Source organism: Podarcis vaucheri (genome assembly GCF_965113315.1).
Source record: "Podarcis vaucheri genome assembly, chromosome: 17".
NCBI classification, from domain to species: Eukaryota; Metazoa; Chordata; class Lepidosauria; order Squamata; family Lacertidae; genus Podarcis; species Podarcis vaucheri.
Genome location: NC_138755.1, coordinates 35422379 through 35438928, shown reverse-complemented (window position 1 = coordinate 35438928; position 16550 = coordinate 35422379). Strand labels below are relative to the sequence as shown.

Sequence of the window (16550 nt, the reverse complement as noted above, 5' to 3'; positions counted from 1 at the left end):
CATGAGCTATGAGCGTGAATCTAAACACCTTTGCAGCATGATAAGGAAAAGAAGTATTAACATACCAGTGTCCGGAGCAGATAAGATACTCTGGGCGTGTAGTTTTTCTTTTTTCCTGAAACTCTTCATTTAGCACTAAAGCGGTACATGTGTCAGATGATTCTATGTTGGAATTAAGCTCTTTTTCATATATATTTATAAATTAAGAAACTGCAAATGGAGAGCTTAGAAAAGGACCATTCCTATTCTGAAAATCCACAGCAGCCAGTGGTCGCAGCGGAGGACTATGCAGTTCCAGGTAACAAATATTATTCTGGGAAAGGGGAATATTCTAATCCAATTCTGTTAAAATTACCTTCTCTCCAGTAGACCCTATTTAACGGGCTGCACCTATTTTTCTGGCACGTGTCTCTGATAAAACTGTTCCTATTTTTTACCTTTGGGGGGGGGAAATGTTGGGGATATGTCTTTCCCAAATTTTCTTAGGCTGCATTCCTATATTCAGTTACCTGGGAGTAAGTCCCATGGAGCTCAGTGGGGGCTTACTTTTGAGGAGGCATGCATAGGGATTACATGCACAAGTGCAGCAGGATTGTTCAGATTTCATCCCCTTCTTCACAGTCTTTAAAAACCTGAAAATATAAATACCATGGTTTTTTTAAGGCTGCATTCACAATGTTACGGTTAAAGCACGTTCAAAAGACATTTCCCCCCTCAAAGAATTCTGGGCATTGTGGTTTGTTGAGGGCTACTGGGAATTGTAACTCCATGAGGGGAAAACTAGAGTGACCGGGATTCTTTGAGTGTTCTAAAGGTATAGTCCGTGTACACAACTGAAGTGTGATATAAGGTTACTGAACACATACTCTACCCAGAAAACCTGTTTGTTCTGGTCAGTTCCACTCTTAATGACACATTTGTCTTCACTCAAAGTTGCATATCTGAATGGAGGACAAATTTATCTCAGCAGCACAGAACCCCAGGAAACGGGTGTTTGAAAAACTGTGGGTGCAGGGACATCAGAAGAGGCATAGCCCCATGGTGACTCTGCCTTATGGGCTATCTGCCTAATAACAACCTCCTGGTAACTTGTATGGCTGCCTGAGGCTTTAAAGTTTTGCTGCTGAATGCAAGGATAGTTAATGGTGCAGCATACATTATCCAAAATTTGATCCTGGATGAACATGCTGACATGGTATGTATCATGGTGACCTAATTGGATGAGGTGTGGGAGTGAATTTGTTTCAGTTGTGTCCACCAGGTTTCACCATACAATAGGAAGTTAGACCCAAGGGACAGGAAGGTGAAGTGCAATGATCTATCATGACTGCCATCGCTTGAACCAGATACCCAATTTAGCCTTTGCCAGGTTTTGACTACATATTTCTGAAGCTGGGTGCTCAGGATAGGACAAGGGCTCCATTGACTCCCAGTACGTTTCCGAGCACAATTCAAAGTGTTGAATTCAATTTAAAGCCCTAAACGTATACCTGAAGGAGCATCTCCACCCCTGCCCATTCAGCCAGGACGCTGAGATCCAGCACCAAGGGCCTTCTGTGAAAAGTGTAGCCACAGGGAGGCAGAGGGCCTTCTTGGTAGTGGCACCCACCCTGTGGAAAGCCCTCCCATCAGATGTCAAGGAGATAAGTAACTATACAACTTTTAGAAGACATCTGAAGGCAGCCCTGTATAGGGTTTTTTATTGTTTAATGTTTTATTATGTTTTTATATATATTGGAAGCTGCCCAGAGTGGCTGGGGCAAACCAGTCAAATAGGCAGTGGATTGATGGATTGATTGATTGGGCAACCCTATTTTCATCAGAGAAATGTTGGAGGGTATGCAAATGGTACAAGGAGTCTCTGGAGGCTTCCTATTTTTTCCTCCAGTTCACGGATGGGGGATAGGATCTGAATGCTCAAATAAAGCTTCTATGCACTCCTAATATCTATTCATGTGGCCAAGTGGGTATAAGGTAAAGGTAAAGGACCCCTGGATGGTTAAGTCCAGTCAAAGGTGACTATGGGGGGCAGCACTCATCTCGCTTACAGGCCGAGGGAGATGGCGTTTGTCCACAGACAGCTTTCCAGGTCATGTGGCCAGCATGGCTAAGCTGCTTCTGGCACAATGGAACACAGTGACAGAAGCCAAAGTGCACGGAAATGCCATTTACCTTCCTGCCACAGCGGTACCTATTTATCTACTTGCACTGGCGTGCTTTCGAACTGCTAGGTTGGCAGAAACTGGGATAGAGCAATGGGAGCTCGCCCCTTCATGCAGATTCGAGCCACCAACCTTCTGATTGGCAAGCCCAAGAGGCTCAGTGGTTTAGGCCACAGTGCCACCCGTGTGTTGGGGGTGGGGCCTGCTGCTGAAGTCCCACCCACCCCCAATGCACATTGACTGCAAACATCCATTATATGAACAGGACTTTTCTGTTCATCTTCCTAACCCGACACTCAGGCTGAAAGGGTTCTCTTGGTGGTGGCACCATCCTCTATTCTTGCAACCATCTCATCGGATTCTATTTCCTCCTGGCGTCGTCTCTTCCTCTACTTGCTTCTTTGCTCTTGCAGAGGTTGCTGTCACACGCCATTTGAGAGACCGAGAGCTTCTCAGAAAAAGGAAAGCCGAGGCGGAAGAAAAAAACACTCACCAGTGGGTCCTGAGGTAAATTAGGAGGATGACAGTGGTGACATTGTCTGACCACTATAAATTTTATTCAACTGCCCCTTTAGTTTCTGAGATGTCACTATGCCAGGGTTTCTCAGACTTGGGTCTCCAGCTCTTTTTGGAATACAACAGGACCAGTGGTCAGGGATGATGGGAATTGTAGTCCAATAATAGCTGGAGACCCAACTTTGGGAAGCCCTGCACTAGACATTGCCTGCATGCTTTCAAGCATGTATTTGAAATTTAAGGCTAAAGGCTTGTTGGACTTAAAAACCACGCTATACCTCAGCTATGTGTAATGTTAGTCCAGTGGTCTTGTCTGTACAGGACTGCAGTTATTTGCACTATTATCCTAGACTTGTGTTTATCTTTCAGAAATTGGGTCCCTTGGGCTGTAGAGGGGAGTAGTTAAGGGGAAGTTTTGGGAGTGGGGGAATAGTTTGTAGGGGAAGGGATTAGCAACAAGGTTCAGCTGCCAACCACTCCCTCCTGCGGGCTAATACTTCCTTTTTATTATTAAATATATCTTTATTAATTTAAAATAAATACATTTATGAAAAACAGACGTACATACAAGTAAACAAACATACAATCAAACAAACAAATAACCGAAAAATCAAACAAACCACCACACTATCAGATATAAGAAGATTAATATAATTATCATATATAGGTAAAGGTAAAGGGACCCCTGATCATTAGGTCCAGTCGTGGCCGACTCTGGGGTTAGGGTGCTCATCTTGCTTTATTGGCCAAGGGAGCCGGTGTACCGCTTCCAGGTCATGTGGCCAGCATGACTAAGCCGCTTCTGGCGAACCAGAGCAGCGCACGGAAACGCCTTTTACCTTCCCACCAGAGTGGTACCTATTTATCTACTTGCACTTTGACATGTTTTCGAACTGCTAGGTTGGCAGGAGTAGGGACCAAGCAATGGGAGCTCACCCCGTCGCGGGGATTCGAACCGCTGACCTTCTGATCGGCAAGTCCTAGGCTCTGTGGTTTAACCCACAGCTCCACCTGCATCCCATCATCATATATACTCCTGGGCTAATGCTTCCTATTCAGCTGCAACTGAATGTATTTTGGTCCTGGGATACTCAGCGGCTGCATCCCTCACCCTAGATTAAATTCTGTCCTTTCCCCCCTGTGCTCTCACTGAACCATCATCACGGAAGCCAACCTGTTGTTAAAAATGAAAGGCAGAATTTCAAAAGCAGCCCACCACTGATTCTCGTGAACATCCTTGCAAGCAGGGCCCTTCAAAGCAATCCATCAGATCCCTTTATACCAAAATGCCTTTTGTGTACTACAGGGAGCAGAAGAGGAGCAAGCCAACAGGAAGGGGAAGAGGGGCCCGGAGAGGCAGGGGCAGGGGCAGAGGCCAGCAGCAGGCTCCAGAGCCACAGGAAGAACCTCAGCGGGAAACAGTGGTGGAGGAAGAAAAGCCTGAGCTACAGGTGACTAAATTGGAGGAGGTGGCCCAGAAGAGCCTAGATCTCCCAGCGAAGTCTTCTATCCCTTTTCTGGAAGCTGGAGAACTATATACTCAGAAGGAACTGGCGGAAGGAGTCCCCCTTGCGAGTGCTGCTGAGGAGCTGTGCACTCAGCAGGAAACAGCTGGTGCAACCCCAGCCGGAAGTGCTGTTTTCTCCATGGGTAAGGATCCTGCAATCTGTAAGGATGAATGTGTGCTTCCTGATGACCTGTTTGTTGATCATTCTCCCCGATTTGTTTGCAGAGCCGTTAGACATCACTGGTTGTTTTGATGCATATTCATTCAGATTTCTTCTTTTTTAAGGGACTTGGACTGGTCCACACTAGAACAAATGTGGACTCCATCCTTTGGTCTGGGTGGGACAGCCCTTTCTCAGTTTTAAATGTAGGATTTCTCTGATTCGGAAAAGCCCTGCATTTTATTTTATTTTTTGGTTTTCACATATTACATCACAATACAGATGTACCAAAGCCAACACCATTTCTTCCCCATACATTTACATTTATATTTCCTCAATCCATCATATTCTTCTTTTCTCCTTCCTCCCACTTCCCTCCGCCCCCACTCGATTTCCTCCACATTATACAATTTACAATAATCTTTGCATTCTACAATCTTCTCAAATCATCTATATATTCTTATTATCTTTCCTTACTAATTTTCCTTCCATCCAGTACTTCACATTTTAATCTAGGCATATTAGTGTGTCTTTTTTTGAGCAATATTTTGCCATATATTCATCAAAACATTTCCACTCCTTTTTAAATTTTTGATTCAACTGATTTCTTATTATAGAAGTTAATTTTGCCAAAATTAAATATTAATTTAGTTTACAAATCCATTCCTCTGTGGGTATAGTTTGTGACTTCCACCAAGCAGCAATCACTATTTTAGCAGCTGTACTTGCATATAGAATAATCCCCCCCGTGGTATCTCTTCATCTATCAATCCAAGGAACTATGTCTCTGGTTTCTTTGTTATTGATATTTTCAGCATCTTTAGTTCTTCATGTACTACTATCCAAAATTTCTTAATTTCCTCACACCTCCACCACATGTGTATTGTTGTTCCTATTTCTCCACCACATCTCCAACAGAGGTTGGAGGAAAAGCCCTGCATTTAAAGGGATAGTGATGTGGGACAACACTGGGATGGGCTGGAGTCGTGTGTACACCCCTACATGAATGAGAAGACACAGTGATGTGAATCCACATTTTGCTCCAGTTTGGACAAAGCACTCTCCCCACCTGCAATACCAGAAATTGGTATTCAGAGGCGTGCTGCCTCCAACAGTGGAGGCATTTTGTTACCTCTGCTTACCCCAGTAACTATCTCAGGGCTCACTAGTTGGATCAAATAAGGATTCAGTCGTTGCTCCAGCTTTACTGCTGGAACTGAATCGGCCCTAACACATAGCACAAATCCATTGCTTTGCCCCAACCTCCTGGATCATAAAGCTGCAGGAACACTGAATAAAAGTACTGTAACTATTCGCTGCTTTGTTTTAGAAACTGCCTAGATTGCCCCAACAGAGGCAATCTAAAGCTAAGCAGTTATCTGAAACAACAACGTGATTTAATTATTGGAAGCCTCCTGGCCTCTGAATTGCTTTTTGTTATACAAAGGGAGAATACAAATAGTTTTTGCTCTAATTATTCTCCATATTCTTCCCCTTCATACCTGCTAATATGAATTGTTGATGTTGTTACAGGTAATGAAAAATAATGAAGAAACCTTAATAACTTACAGGGAGAGTGTAAAATTTAGCTAGATTGGGGCCATAGGGATGAATGCAACATAGTGCTCAGGGGAGCGTTCTTGCAGCGCAAGCATTTTAGCTCGTCAGGAAGAACAATCTCCATGCTACTGTTTGGGGGTTCCCCTGATTCCTGCCCCCTCAAGCTATGGGGAGGGCTTGCTGGGGTGGGGGAGAGAAAGGGCAAAATACCCTGTTGTGCCAGCAGAAGCTCTTGTATTGGCTTCTGCTAACGGGGATCATTTGTAGAATCCGGCCCATATGTTTGATCAAGACAAATTGTTATGTTAGCCATCAGCCTTTTGTTTTGCCGTAACTAGTAGTTACTGTGAGTACTAGATATTATTGTGTTGCAGTTGCATAGCGTGGGTTGCCAGTGCCCGGGGCTGCACAGAGGGGGTGGGTGGAAAGGAAATGGACGAAGTACGCATGCACATTCAACTGCCTAGTGGCTTCCACGTCACCCAGGAGGTTGCAGCCACAGAGATAAGAAGAGTCGTTCCATCGTCTGGAGAGGTCACTTCCTTGTTTGCATGGAGAAGCCATTTTCAATAGCGGCCAGAAGTACGCAGTTGTACTGAGGCAGCACCAAGTGTTGAATTTTTGCGCCCTCTAACAATTTTGCACCCGGGGCAACTGTCCCTGTGGCCCCAACCCCCACCCTACGCCATTGTTGTGTTGATTATTGCTGGGACTGCCTCAACCAAACAGAAACCTTTATAACTTAAGGTTTTCTTCCTTTTCAGAACCAGAGGAGACACCAAGATCAGAAGAACCAGGAGAAATTCCTCAGTCCGTGGAAAATGATCATTTGGAACAAAAGTTCTATGGCTTGCTTTAATTGGCAGTAATTTTTCCACTGTTCAACTTGAAACACTGTTAGAATACATGATACCTGCTATTCTTGTGTGAGCAATAAAAGCCGGCGGCCTTTGCTGCTGTCACCTTTCTGCAATTTCCTTGGAAGTCATAATCCCTGAAACCCTCAGTAGTTCTGTTACATGCTTCCAATTTCCCCATGAGATTAGAAGTTCTGGAGCCAGCACGACCTGAGTTTGGCTTCCTCAGTCAGGACAACAGACACTTAACTGCATTTTTAGTATTTGGATTACTTACAAATATTAGAGTTCACATCAGACACCTTGCATCACATCTTCAGAAAGAGCCTTCCTGAACCTATAAGGTCCCAAGCTCACAACAGCTCTCCCTCTCATCCTCTGTTTCCGTTGAGTTTATTTTCAGGCTGGAGTTTATTTGCTTTTCCTACATTTAATCCGGACTTCCTCATAATGCAGAAAATCTGATAATAAAAAACAACACATTATGCATCTAGCATGGAAGCTTATTAGCACAATCTGCCCCGGTGGCTGGTTTTGTCATGTGGGTACTACCACATCCCTATTTCTATTGGCTCCTTACCTGAGCACAACATCGCCATTTTGTTTGCAGTAGGGAAGAAGCCTATTTCCACTTATGGCCACATGCCCCATTCAGAGGAGCCAGATCTCAGTATATAAACTGTGTCGGTGTGTTTTTAAAATAGTTAAATATAGAAGTTTTGTTCAGGACCTGTTCATCACTCTTTCACTTTTCACAATACTTCAGTTTATATATATAAGGTAAAGGACCCCTGGACAGTTACGTCCTGTCAAAGGCGACTATGGGGTGCGACGCTCATCTCATTTTCAGGCCGAGGAAGCCAGCATTTGTCCACAGAGAGCTTTCTGGGTCATGTGGCCAGCATGACTAACCACGTCTGGAACACCAGAATGGAAGCCAGAGCACACAGAAACGATGTTTACCTTCCCGCCACAGCGGTACCTATTTATCTACTTGCACTGGTATGCTTTCGAACTGCTAGGTTGGCAGAAACTGGGATAGAGCAATGGGAGCTCACCCTATCATGCAGATGGGGTGAGCAGCTGAACTTGTCAGTGGGAAACTATATGAATGGAGGAGGTGAAGAGAAAGGGTCCTTCAAATGGTCTGGTGGCAAGACTCCCCCAGGTCAGATCGGGTAAATGAAAAGTGATAAGGAAAAGGGAGTTGGAAAGAGACTTTATCTTTGCATGCCCCTCGTTCATTCCTGTTAGGGAACTGACATCGGAGCTAGAGGCGGAGGGAAGGCTCTCAAATGATGCTGGAGAAGGGCCCAGCAGGGAGAGAGGCAGCTCCGCAGATGGGGAAGCAAATCAGCGCAACACCAGGGATATAGAGGGGCTGATGGGGGAATCGGCGAGAGGGCTCCAGGACTCTTCACCGGACACCAGCGGGGAGAGCATGGGTCCTCCGCTACCCACGCCCACCCTGCGCAGAAGACTTCCGTGCAGAGAGAGTAGGAGGAGACTGGGTGTCAAACAACTTTTATGTTGGAAAAGATTTAAGAAACGCCCACTGACGGATTCTGCTAGCGACTGAGGCAGCCACAAAGTGAAGGGCTGCCCAGACTGAAAGGTTTAGCAAGGCAACAAAGCCTGGAGAGGCGGCAACTTACGCACGAGCAACCCATACACATTACAATTCCCTAATAGTGGAAAGTGCCCAGCGCTGCCCAGGTATTTTTTAGAAACCAAAACATATTGTGATTTTAAAACATTGTGCAATTTGGACCTGTCAACATCAAAAATCAGGTGAAGTCAATCCAAAGTCATGTTTTGATCCACCACCTTGATTCAAAATGATAAGTGACATCCAAACAGTGACAAAGACCCTGACCCCGCTTCAGGAACCCTTGTGCTAGGGGTGGTGACGATATCCCTGTTGGAATGTTCAAGGATGCAGGAGAGGATATCTTGTTTAATACTTCCTTCCTAACTTGCGCTAGCAGGCTTGTTTAAGCCTCCCTATCAGATTCCTGGCAATTCCTCTTATATCCCCCTTAAAAGAATAAACACTCCACAGTCTTGTTTAAAGTATATAAAAGAAAATTGCTCACACATTCAGTTCACAGATGGATCCCTGAAGGCAGACATAGTTACAAAGTATATACATGTGAGTCTATCCCATATGGAGGTAGTCCCTTTGTTTGCTGAAAGCCAACAGAGCATCTCTAGCTAAAAAGCTGGTGGTCCTATGATGGAGGAAGCCGAAGAGAAAAGAGAGGGAGGGTGCTGTATGCCTAGTGCTTTTGTACCTGCACAGGTACTGTAAGGTCATGCCCACCTCTAGTCACTGTCACAGTCCAGTTCACAGGCGCTCGAAGTCCCGGCTGGGGACGTTGGGACTGGGGGCAAGATGGCGGGGTGGGAGCAGGAATGGGAGTCCAGAAGCCAGGAGTCAGAAAGCCAAGAGTCCGAGGGTCAGAGAGCCGGGAGTCAAGAAGCCAAGGGTCCGACGATCAAGGAGCAAGAAGTCACAAAGTCGGGTCTGGGGATCAAGAAGCAAGGATCAATGAAGTCAGGGGTCCGAGGAGCAAGGAGTCAAACACAGAAAGGGAGGGAACATGTTGCTGTGGCAAAGAGCTGAAGGGACAATGCTGACCTTATATCCCTTCCCGGCTCTTGCCACCAGGTGCTGTGAGTTACCAATTGGCCTCACCTGTGTGGCCGCGCCTTGCCTCTTCAGAACAAACTTAGGAAGGCCCCAGTCTTGCAGAGTCCTATTGGTCACAGGGTCTGGCTCCTGCATGCACACCTGACAGTCATATGCAAAGAAAGTATGCCCCAGCCAGGAGGAAACAGGAAGTTTTTGAATGGCTGGACCAAACATCCCCTTGCATGTCCACTCTAGGAAAACAAGGAATGTTGTACTTGACTGCTACTTAAGTATCACATCCCACAAACCCATGACGAAGCTTGGGTGTGGTCACATCAAAGTCACATTTCAGTCTGCCATTTTGATTAAAAATGGCACCTGCCACCCAAACAACAACATAGATCCCCATCCCCACCTCAGGAACCTCTTTGCGGAGTTTGGTGGTGCTGTCACAAGAGACAGATGAAACTATGTCGAAAAACGGGCAAAGTCATGCCAAAGATCTGCCATTTTGATTCAAAATGGGGGGTGAAGAGCAAACACAATGAACACCATCACCTCCACCTCGGGAACCCTCATGCCAAATTTGGCGATACGTAGAGAGTTGTCTAAACTTACAGAAAACAAACGAGCAGAAAGACAAAACCACTTTCAAAAATATACAGTAGATTCCAATTTCCTTGTTTGTGAGTGTGCATAGTCCCATTTTCCACTATGAAACCTGTGCCAGAATGTAAGTGGGGACTCCTGTGAATAAATGAAAATGAAAATAGTCTGCTGCATAGAAACTAGATGTCAGGGAGACTGAAGCTAGCCTAATCTTCTATTTGCTACTGTTTCGTATGCAGGATTTTTCATTTTTTATTTGTATTTGTGTGGAGGAGCATTCCACCCTGTGGGCTCCCACCAGCAGCCCAAAGTGGTATATTATAACCCAAGGATAGGTTACCACCTTAGTGAGAAATAAATGTGTGTCTGCATACAGGTAGACAACACCCTTTGGTTGTACCATCTGCTTTCCAGTTAAAGAAAGATATAAAGGGGAAGACAAGAAACAGAAAAATATACATTACTTCCTCATTCAACTCTCTGCTGCACACAACCACCCTATTTGCCTTTCTGAGCTGAAGGGCAGTATGGGAAAGAAGAATGCCATCTAGTGTTTTCGTCTCATTTACGTAAATGCACAATGGGACAAAACTGAGTGAGGTCTGGAACCCATGACACAGTTTATTGAACTGTACTGGCTCGGACTGTGACCAGTTCCAGATTCTTTAGAACAGTGGTATTCAAACCTTGTTCCAGGGAATGTTGAGGTTCATCAGGAGATCAGTTATGGCACACAAAGTTCCCAGAAAGAGCCCCTTGCCTGATACTACTGATCTTCAGTTGCAGTGTTCATTGTGTCATGGGCTTTCCACTGTTCTTGTGACACAAGAATCTGGTCCATCAGGACTGGACCGTGTGTTGTGGCTGTGGGTGGCGCTGTGCTCTAAACCACTGAGCTTCTTGGGTTTGCCAATCAGAAGGTTGGCGGTTCGAATCCGTATGACGGAATGAGCTCCCGTTGCTCTGTCCCAGCTCCTGCCAACCTAGCAGTTCGAAAGTACACCAGCGCAAGTAGATAATTAGGTACCGCTGCAGCGGGAAGGTAAACGGCGTTTTTGTGCACTCCGGCACTTGCCATGGTACCAGTAGCACCAGTAGCAGTTTCGTCCTGCTGGCCACATGACCCAGAAAGCTGTCTGTGGACAAGCACCGGCTCCCTCGGCCTGAAAGCGAGATGAGCGCCGCAACCCCATAGTCACCTTTGACTGGACTTAACCATCCAGGGGTCCTTTACCTTTACCATTTACCTGTGGCTTTGGATATAACAGGGGTGGTGATGGGTACCCTGTGGCCAGATTATGAAGTAACACAAGGCCATTACTTTGCTTGCTTTGTGAATATGAGCAGAAGGAGGTGCAAGCAGCTATAAATCTGGAGGGAAGAGAAGCCTTCTTGGGCTTTTTACTGAAACAGGGTGGAATGAGCACCATCTGCTGTTTTTCCAGAGGTACAAATACAATTTTATATATTTCCGTATATTTGAATGACATTTTAGTTGATTAATCATATGCCTTTCGTGGGTCAATTCATCTTAAATAAATGTGTATTTTGCCAAAATCTCGGCATGTGTGTTTGTGTGATACAGTCAAAGTTTACAAGTTACGGTAATAAAGTAGAAACTGCTACTCACTTTTCGAAGGCCATCTTTAATCATTTTGTTTTCCTTTGCTATTACAGTAATACACTTGGAATAAAAATTAAAAAGACACAAGCATGCCTTTAACGCACAGTTCCACCCACTCAAATTGGCCAGCTTGCCTCTTGAGGAAATCTTTCAGGAAGCAGAAGTGGTCCTCAGCAGCCCACCCCCATGAATATCTTCATTACACCATCTGAGCACACATCCTCCAGATAGTCTTTACTCCTTGGTGATGCCAACTATATTACAGGAGACACGTGGTGGGAAGGGGATAAAATTGCTCAGCTCCCCAAAGATCTAGCCATTTTGGACCTGGGCTCCATCTTTAACGTGCAATATGGAACTTTACTCTTTTTAACTCATTATGCTCATCTTTCCTTGCTCACGGCTCCCCCGTTCTCTTTCATTCCTCTTTTTCCTTCTTGTTGGGTGGAGAATCTCAGGCCTGGGAACTGGATGCAACCCTCCAAGGATTTTTTGCTGGCCCTTGAGAGTCTCCTCAGGCCACACAATCCCGCACGGCCCTAATTGGCACCCTCCTTTTAATGTTTTTTTTTTGGGGGGCGTTGCCTAGATAGAATGTCCTTCTGCTCTGATAATGCTTCTTGCTTACCTGAACAGATGATGGAGGTGGTGTGTAGAATGAACAGTTTCTACCCATGGGCCGTGAGGCTGCTGAATGGAAGACAGCAACATTGCAGCTGACGTTCAGGGTTGGTGGTCGTACGACAGCACACAGAGTGTAACAAGGACTGAGAGATTGTGGGGGCGAGGGGGGGCTTGTTTAATCTCACTGTAGACAAGTGGTACAGTGACAATATAGTATTTCTATTTTCTATTCTATTTCTATATAACTAGCCTACTGTACAAAGGTAAGAGTCATGGGTGTAGCCAAGGGGGGGGCAGGGGGCAGCTGTCTGCCCTAAATCAACACAAATCAATACAAATCTGAGGTTCTGCCCCCTCTAACAAAAGCCTCCCCCCCAGAAAAAAATCCTGGCTATGACCATTGTAAGATATATCTTCTTTTGTCTATGGCTCCTGCAATGTGGCCTCTGGAAGATTTCCCTAGAAAAGAATGTGGCTCTCTAGCTGAGAAAGATTCCCTTCCCTTGCCTGGTTGAAGATGAGCAATGGAGAGAAGGTACTGGTAGATCTACTAGATCTAGTGGGACTTGCTCCACACCAGAGCGAAATGTAGATCCCACATTTAAAGTGGGAAAGGTCCCGGGCAACAATGGGCTGGGACCTACATTTTGTTCCCATATCCGCAAGACCCTGATAACTTGCAGAAGATGAGTAAGGATTTCTGACTCCCAATGGTTTAACAATAGCAATAAGAATACAACTCCCATTTTCCCGAAATTATGCTTTCGAAATAAAGAATGCAGTGTGTGAGAGTGGGGCAGGAGTAACCAAGAAGAGATTTTTTTTTCCCCTGGAAGGACTGTGAGCTCAGTTCCGTTCTGCAACTCAAAACAATTTCCTGCACTCAGAATTCGCTCTAAATGTATGTCTTTTGCACCAGGCTTTATAGTTGCTCAGGGGTTCTAGTAAAAAGCAAAAGGGGGTCCTGGAAACCTGAAGTCTGCCCACCCTAGAGAATGGAGTGGTTTGTAGAAGTTGGCCAACCCTGTCTGTTGCCTGTAAACAGATAAAAGGCCCTCCCAGTGCTCCTATTGCTGCGTCCAGAAGTTTGCAACCTCTTGAGAGTCCTTGCTACAAGGACTAAATGTGCTTCTGTTGCAAGCAGCCTACACAATGGTGTCTTGGAAAAGCAAGAAAAGGAGGGGAAGAATTGTGAAGCACCCAGTCACAAAACATTTTGGATTTGTGGAAAGGAAATGAGACAATCCACCATGATCTGTCACTTTTGTGCATGCAACCCAGAACGTGAAGCCAGCAAGTTCTGCCACTGACTTCAGTAGAATGTAGACGGCACTCTAGAATCATAGAGTTGGAAGAGACCACAAGGGCCATCAAATCCAACCCCCTTCCAAGCAGGAAACACCATCAGAGCACTCCTGACATATGGTTGTCAAGCCTCTGCTTAAAGACCTCCAAAGTAGGAGACTCCACCACACTCCTTGGCAGCAAATTCCACTGTCAAACAGCTCTTACTGTCAGGAAGTTCTTCCTAATGTTTAGGTGGAATCTTCTTTCTTGTAGTTTGGATCCATTGCTCCGTGTCCGCTTCTCTGGAGCAGCAGAAAACAACCTTTCTCCCTCCTCTATGTGACATCCTTTTATATATTTGAACATGGCTATCATATCACCCCTTAACCTCCTCTTCTCCAGGCTAAACATGCCCAGCTCCCTTAGCCGTTCCTCATAAGGCATCGTTTCCAGGCCTTTGACCATTTTGGTTGCCCTCCTCTGGACACGTTCCAGTTTGTCAGTGTCCTTCTTGAACTGTGGTGCCCAGAACTGGACACAGTACTCCAGGTGAGGTCTGACCAGAGCAGAATACAGTGGCACTATTACTTCCCTTGATCTAGATGCTATACTCCTATTGATGAGGCCCAGAATTGCATTGGCTTTTTTAGCTGCCGCGTCACACTGTTGGCTCATGTCAAGTTTGTGGTCAACCAAGACTCCTAGATCCTTTTCACATGTACTGCTCTCAAGCCAGGTGTCCCCCATCTTGTATTTGTGCCTCTCATTGTTCAAACCTGGTTCAAAGATCACCTAGAATTCTTATAAATCATCTTGGAAGAGAACTAGAAAAATAATTTGCTGCACTGTAAATGGTTGGATCTCCAGTGATTCAAGGGACTCAGAATTATACAGCTACAAATAAAACATTTTAAATGTGTTGTGAAGTGCAATATACAAATGTGACACTAGATGGTGACAGTTAGCTATGCAAAATCCAATGTATTTTTCAAAACGTTTTTTAAAAAAGCATTTTTACAGAGTTTTTATATGTTTGTAGATTCCACTGACGAGCTTTACTTTTTTGAAAATAAAACAAAAAGCTTGATTATGTGCTTTATGGTTAGGGACAGAACATGTAGAGTGGTTTTGCTTGTTTTTTGACAGAAAGCTCAAAAACTTAAGAGGACTTGAAGGGAAGGTTCCACTATTCAGGGCTGGAGTTTATTCAGTTAGAATATCCAATTCTTTCCCCTTTGTTCTGCAGCTCTTTTGTATGCCCCCCCCCTTAGGTCCATGACAAAAAAAGGAGCAAAACAAAAATTCCAAACATTCATTAAATGAAACCCAAACATATCACATAGCCAAGAGCATGTAAAAATTGTAAGAATATGCAAAATTGCCCAGTGCGTGTTCTTTATTCATATCAAAGAATCTGCTGGCATTTTGGCACAAACGTTTTCAGAATTTTGGTACACCGTAGAAATCTGGAACTGCAACCCATTCTTCACTATACACATGGACAAAGAAATAATCAGTGGTATATAATAACATAAAAAAAAAATTCCAGTTGAAACACTAGAACCCAATGAATCTGATTGGCAAGTAGGATGAAGCCAGACCAAAGAAAGCACTTCTTCACGCAGCACAATAATTAACTTATGGTGGGCACTCACGTTCCATAAGAGCTGGCAGTGGTCAGTAGCTTGGATAACTTTAGAAAAGGATTGCTGAGGAAACACATTCCCTGAAGACTAGCTTGCAAATAGTTATTTGCCACCATAATTGAAGTAGTCATGTTGGCTGGTCGTATACCTCTGAACAGCAGGTGCCAGGAACGAAGGAAGGCCATCACTCTTATCGTGCCCTGCTCGCCAAAACCCAGAGGTTTTGAACTCATCACTGTTTTAAGAATGGTTCTTGGTCTGATATGGAAACATGTGTAAACTAAGAAGCTGCCTTATCAGAGAAGAGATCCATCTAGCTCAGAATTGTCGACATTGGCTATGGCTCTCCAGGGCGTCTTTCTCATACTGGAGATTGAACTTGGAACATTTTACATGCAAGGTAGATGGTCTCCTACAAGGCCCTTTCATATTCTGTAAGTACAGTATTTTTTGCTCTATAAGACTCACTTTTTCCCTCCTAAAAGGAGGGGAAATGTGTGTGCGTCTTATGGAGCGAATGCAGGCTGCACAGGTATCCCAGAAGCCAGAACAGTAAGAGGGATTGCTGCTTTCACTGCGCAGCGATCCCTCTTGCTGTTCTGGCTTCTGAGATTCAGAATGGTTTTTTTCTTGTTTTCCTCCTCCAAAAACAGTCTTGTGGTCTGGTGCGTCTTCTAGAGTGAAAAAATACGGTATATTCTACAGTATAACAACAAACACAAGTGGCTCTTTCTATATAGAAACACAGGCAGCTGCAGTTAAGACAATCGGTCCACCTGCCTTAGTACTGTTTACGCAGAATGGGAGCCCCACTCCAGGGCTTCAGAGAGGTGTCTCCAGCCCTGCCTGGGAATAGCAAGGCTCAAACCTGAGACCATGTTTACGCAAAACCTCTGCTCTACCACTGAATGATGGTCCTTCCACTGATCCAGCAAGGCAGTTCCTTTGCCCTTAAGGAGAAATACTCCCAAGGAATGCTTGCAGATCATACGCTCTTTGCATGCGAATCACGGTCCAGAATTCACAGGATTCTACCGCTTCAAGCTGCAGGTGTGCGTGTGGATTTTAAGTTTCAGTGTTCCCTGTGTAAAGAACTCTCTATGTGTAGAAAAATAAGTTAGTTGAAACTCTTGTCTTTAACATACAACTCTCTCTCTCTCTCTCTCTCTCTCTCTCTCTCTCACACACACACACACACACACACACACACGCACATACATGAGAGCACTCATATATTTCTGTACCCAATATATGAAATGGTACAGTGCATGGAACCCTGTTAGTATTATTGACCTGCACGTGTGGCTCTGTCCTTGTCTGGTATCTGAAAAGTGCTCAGCCCACTAAATCCATGACCACACCA

General features: G+C 44.8%; 1 protein-coding gene across 1 annotated transcript; it reads left to right on the top strand.

Moving 5' to 3' along the window:
• The first annotated feature begins 89 nt into the window (after window positions 1-89).
• Window positions 90-6878, top strand: HEMGN (hemogen). The gene is made up of 4 exons (XM_082205618.1): window positions 90-298; window positions 2576-2669; window positions 3985-4328; window positions 6670-6878. The coding sequence occupies exons 1-4, from the start codon at window positions 217-219 to the stop codon at window positions 6762-6764; spliced, it is 615 nt and encodes a 204-aa protein (XP_082061744.1). The 5' UTR covers window positions 90-216; the 3' UTR covers window positions 6765-6878.
• The last annotated feature ends 9672 nt before the right edge of the window (window positions 6879-16550 follow it).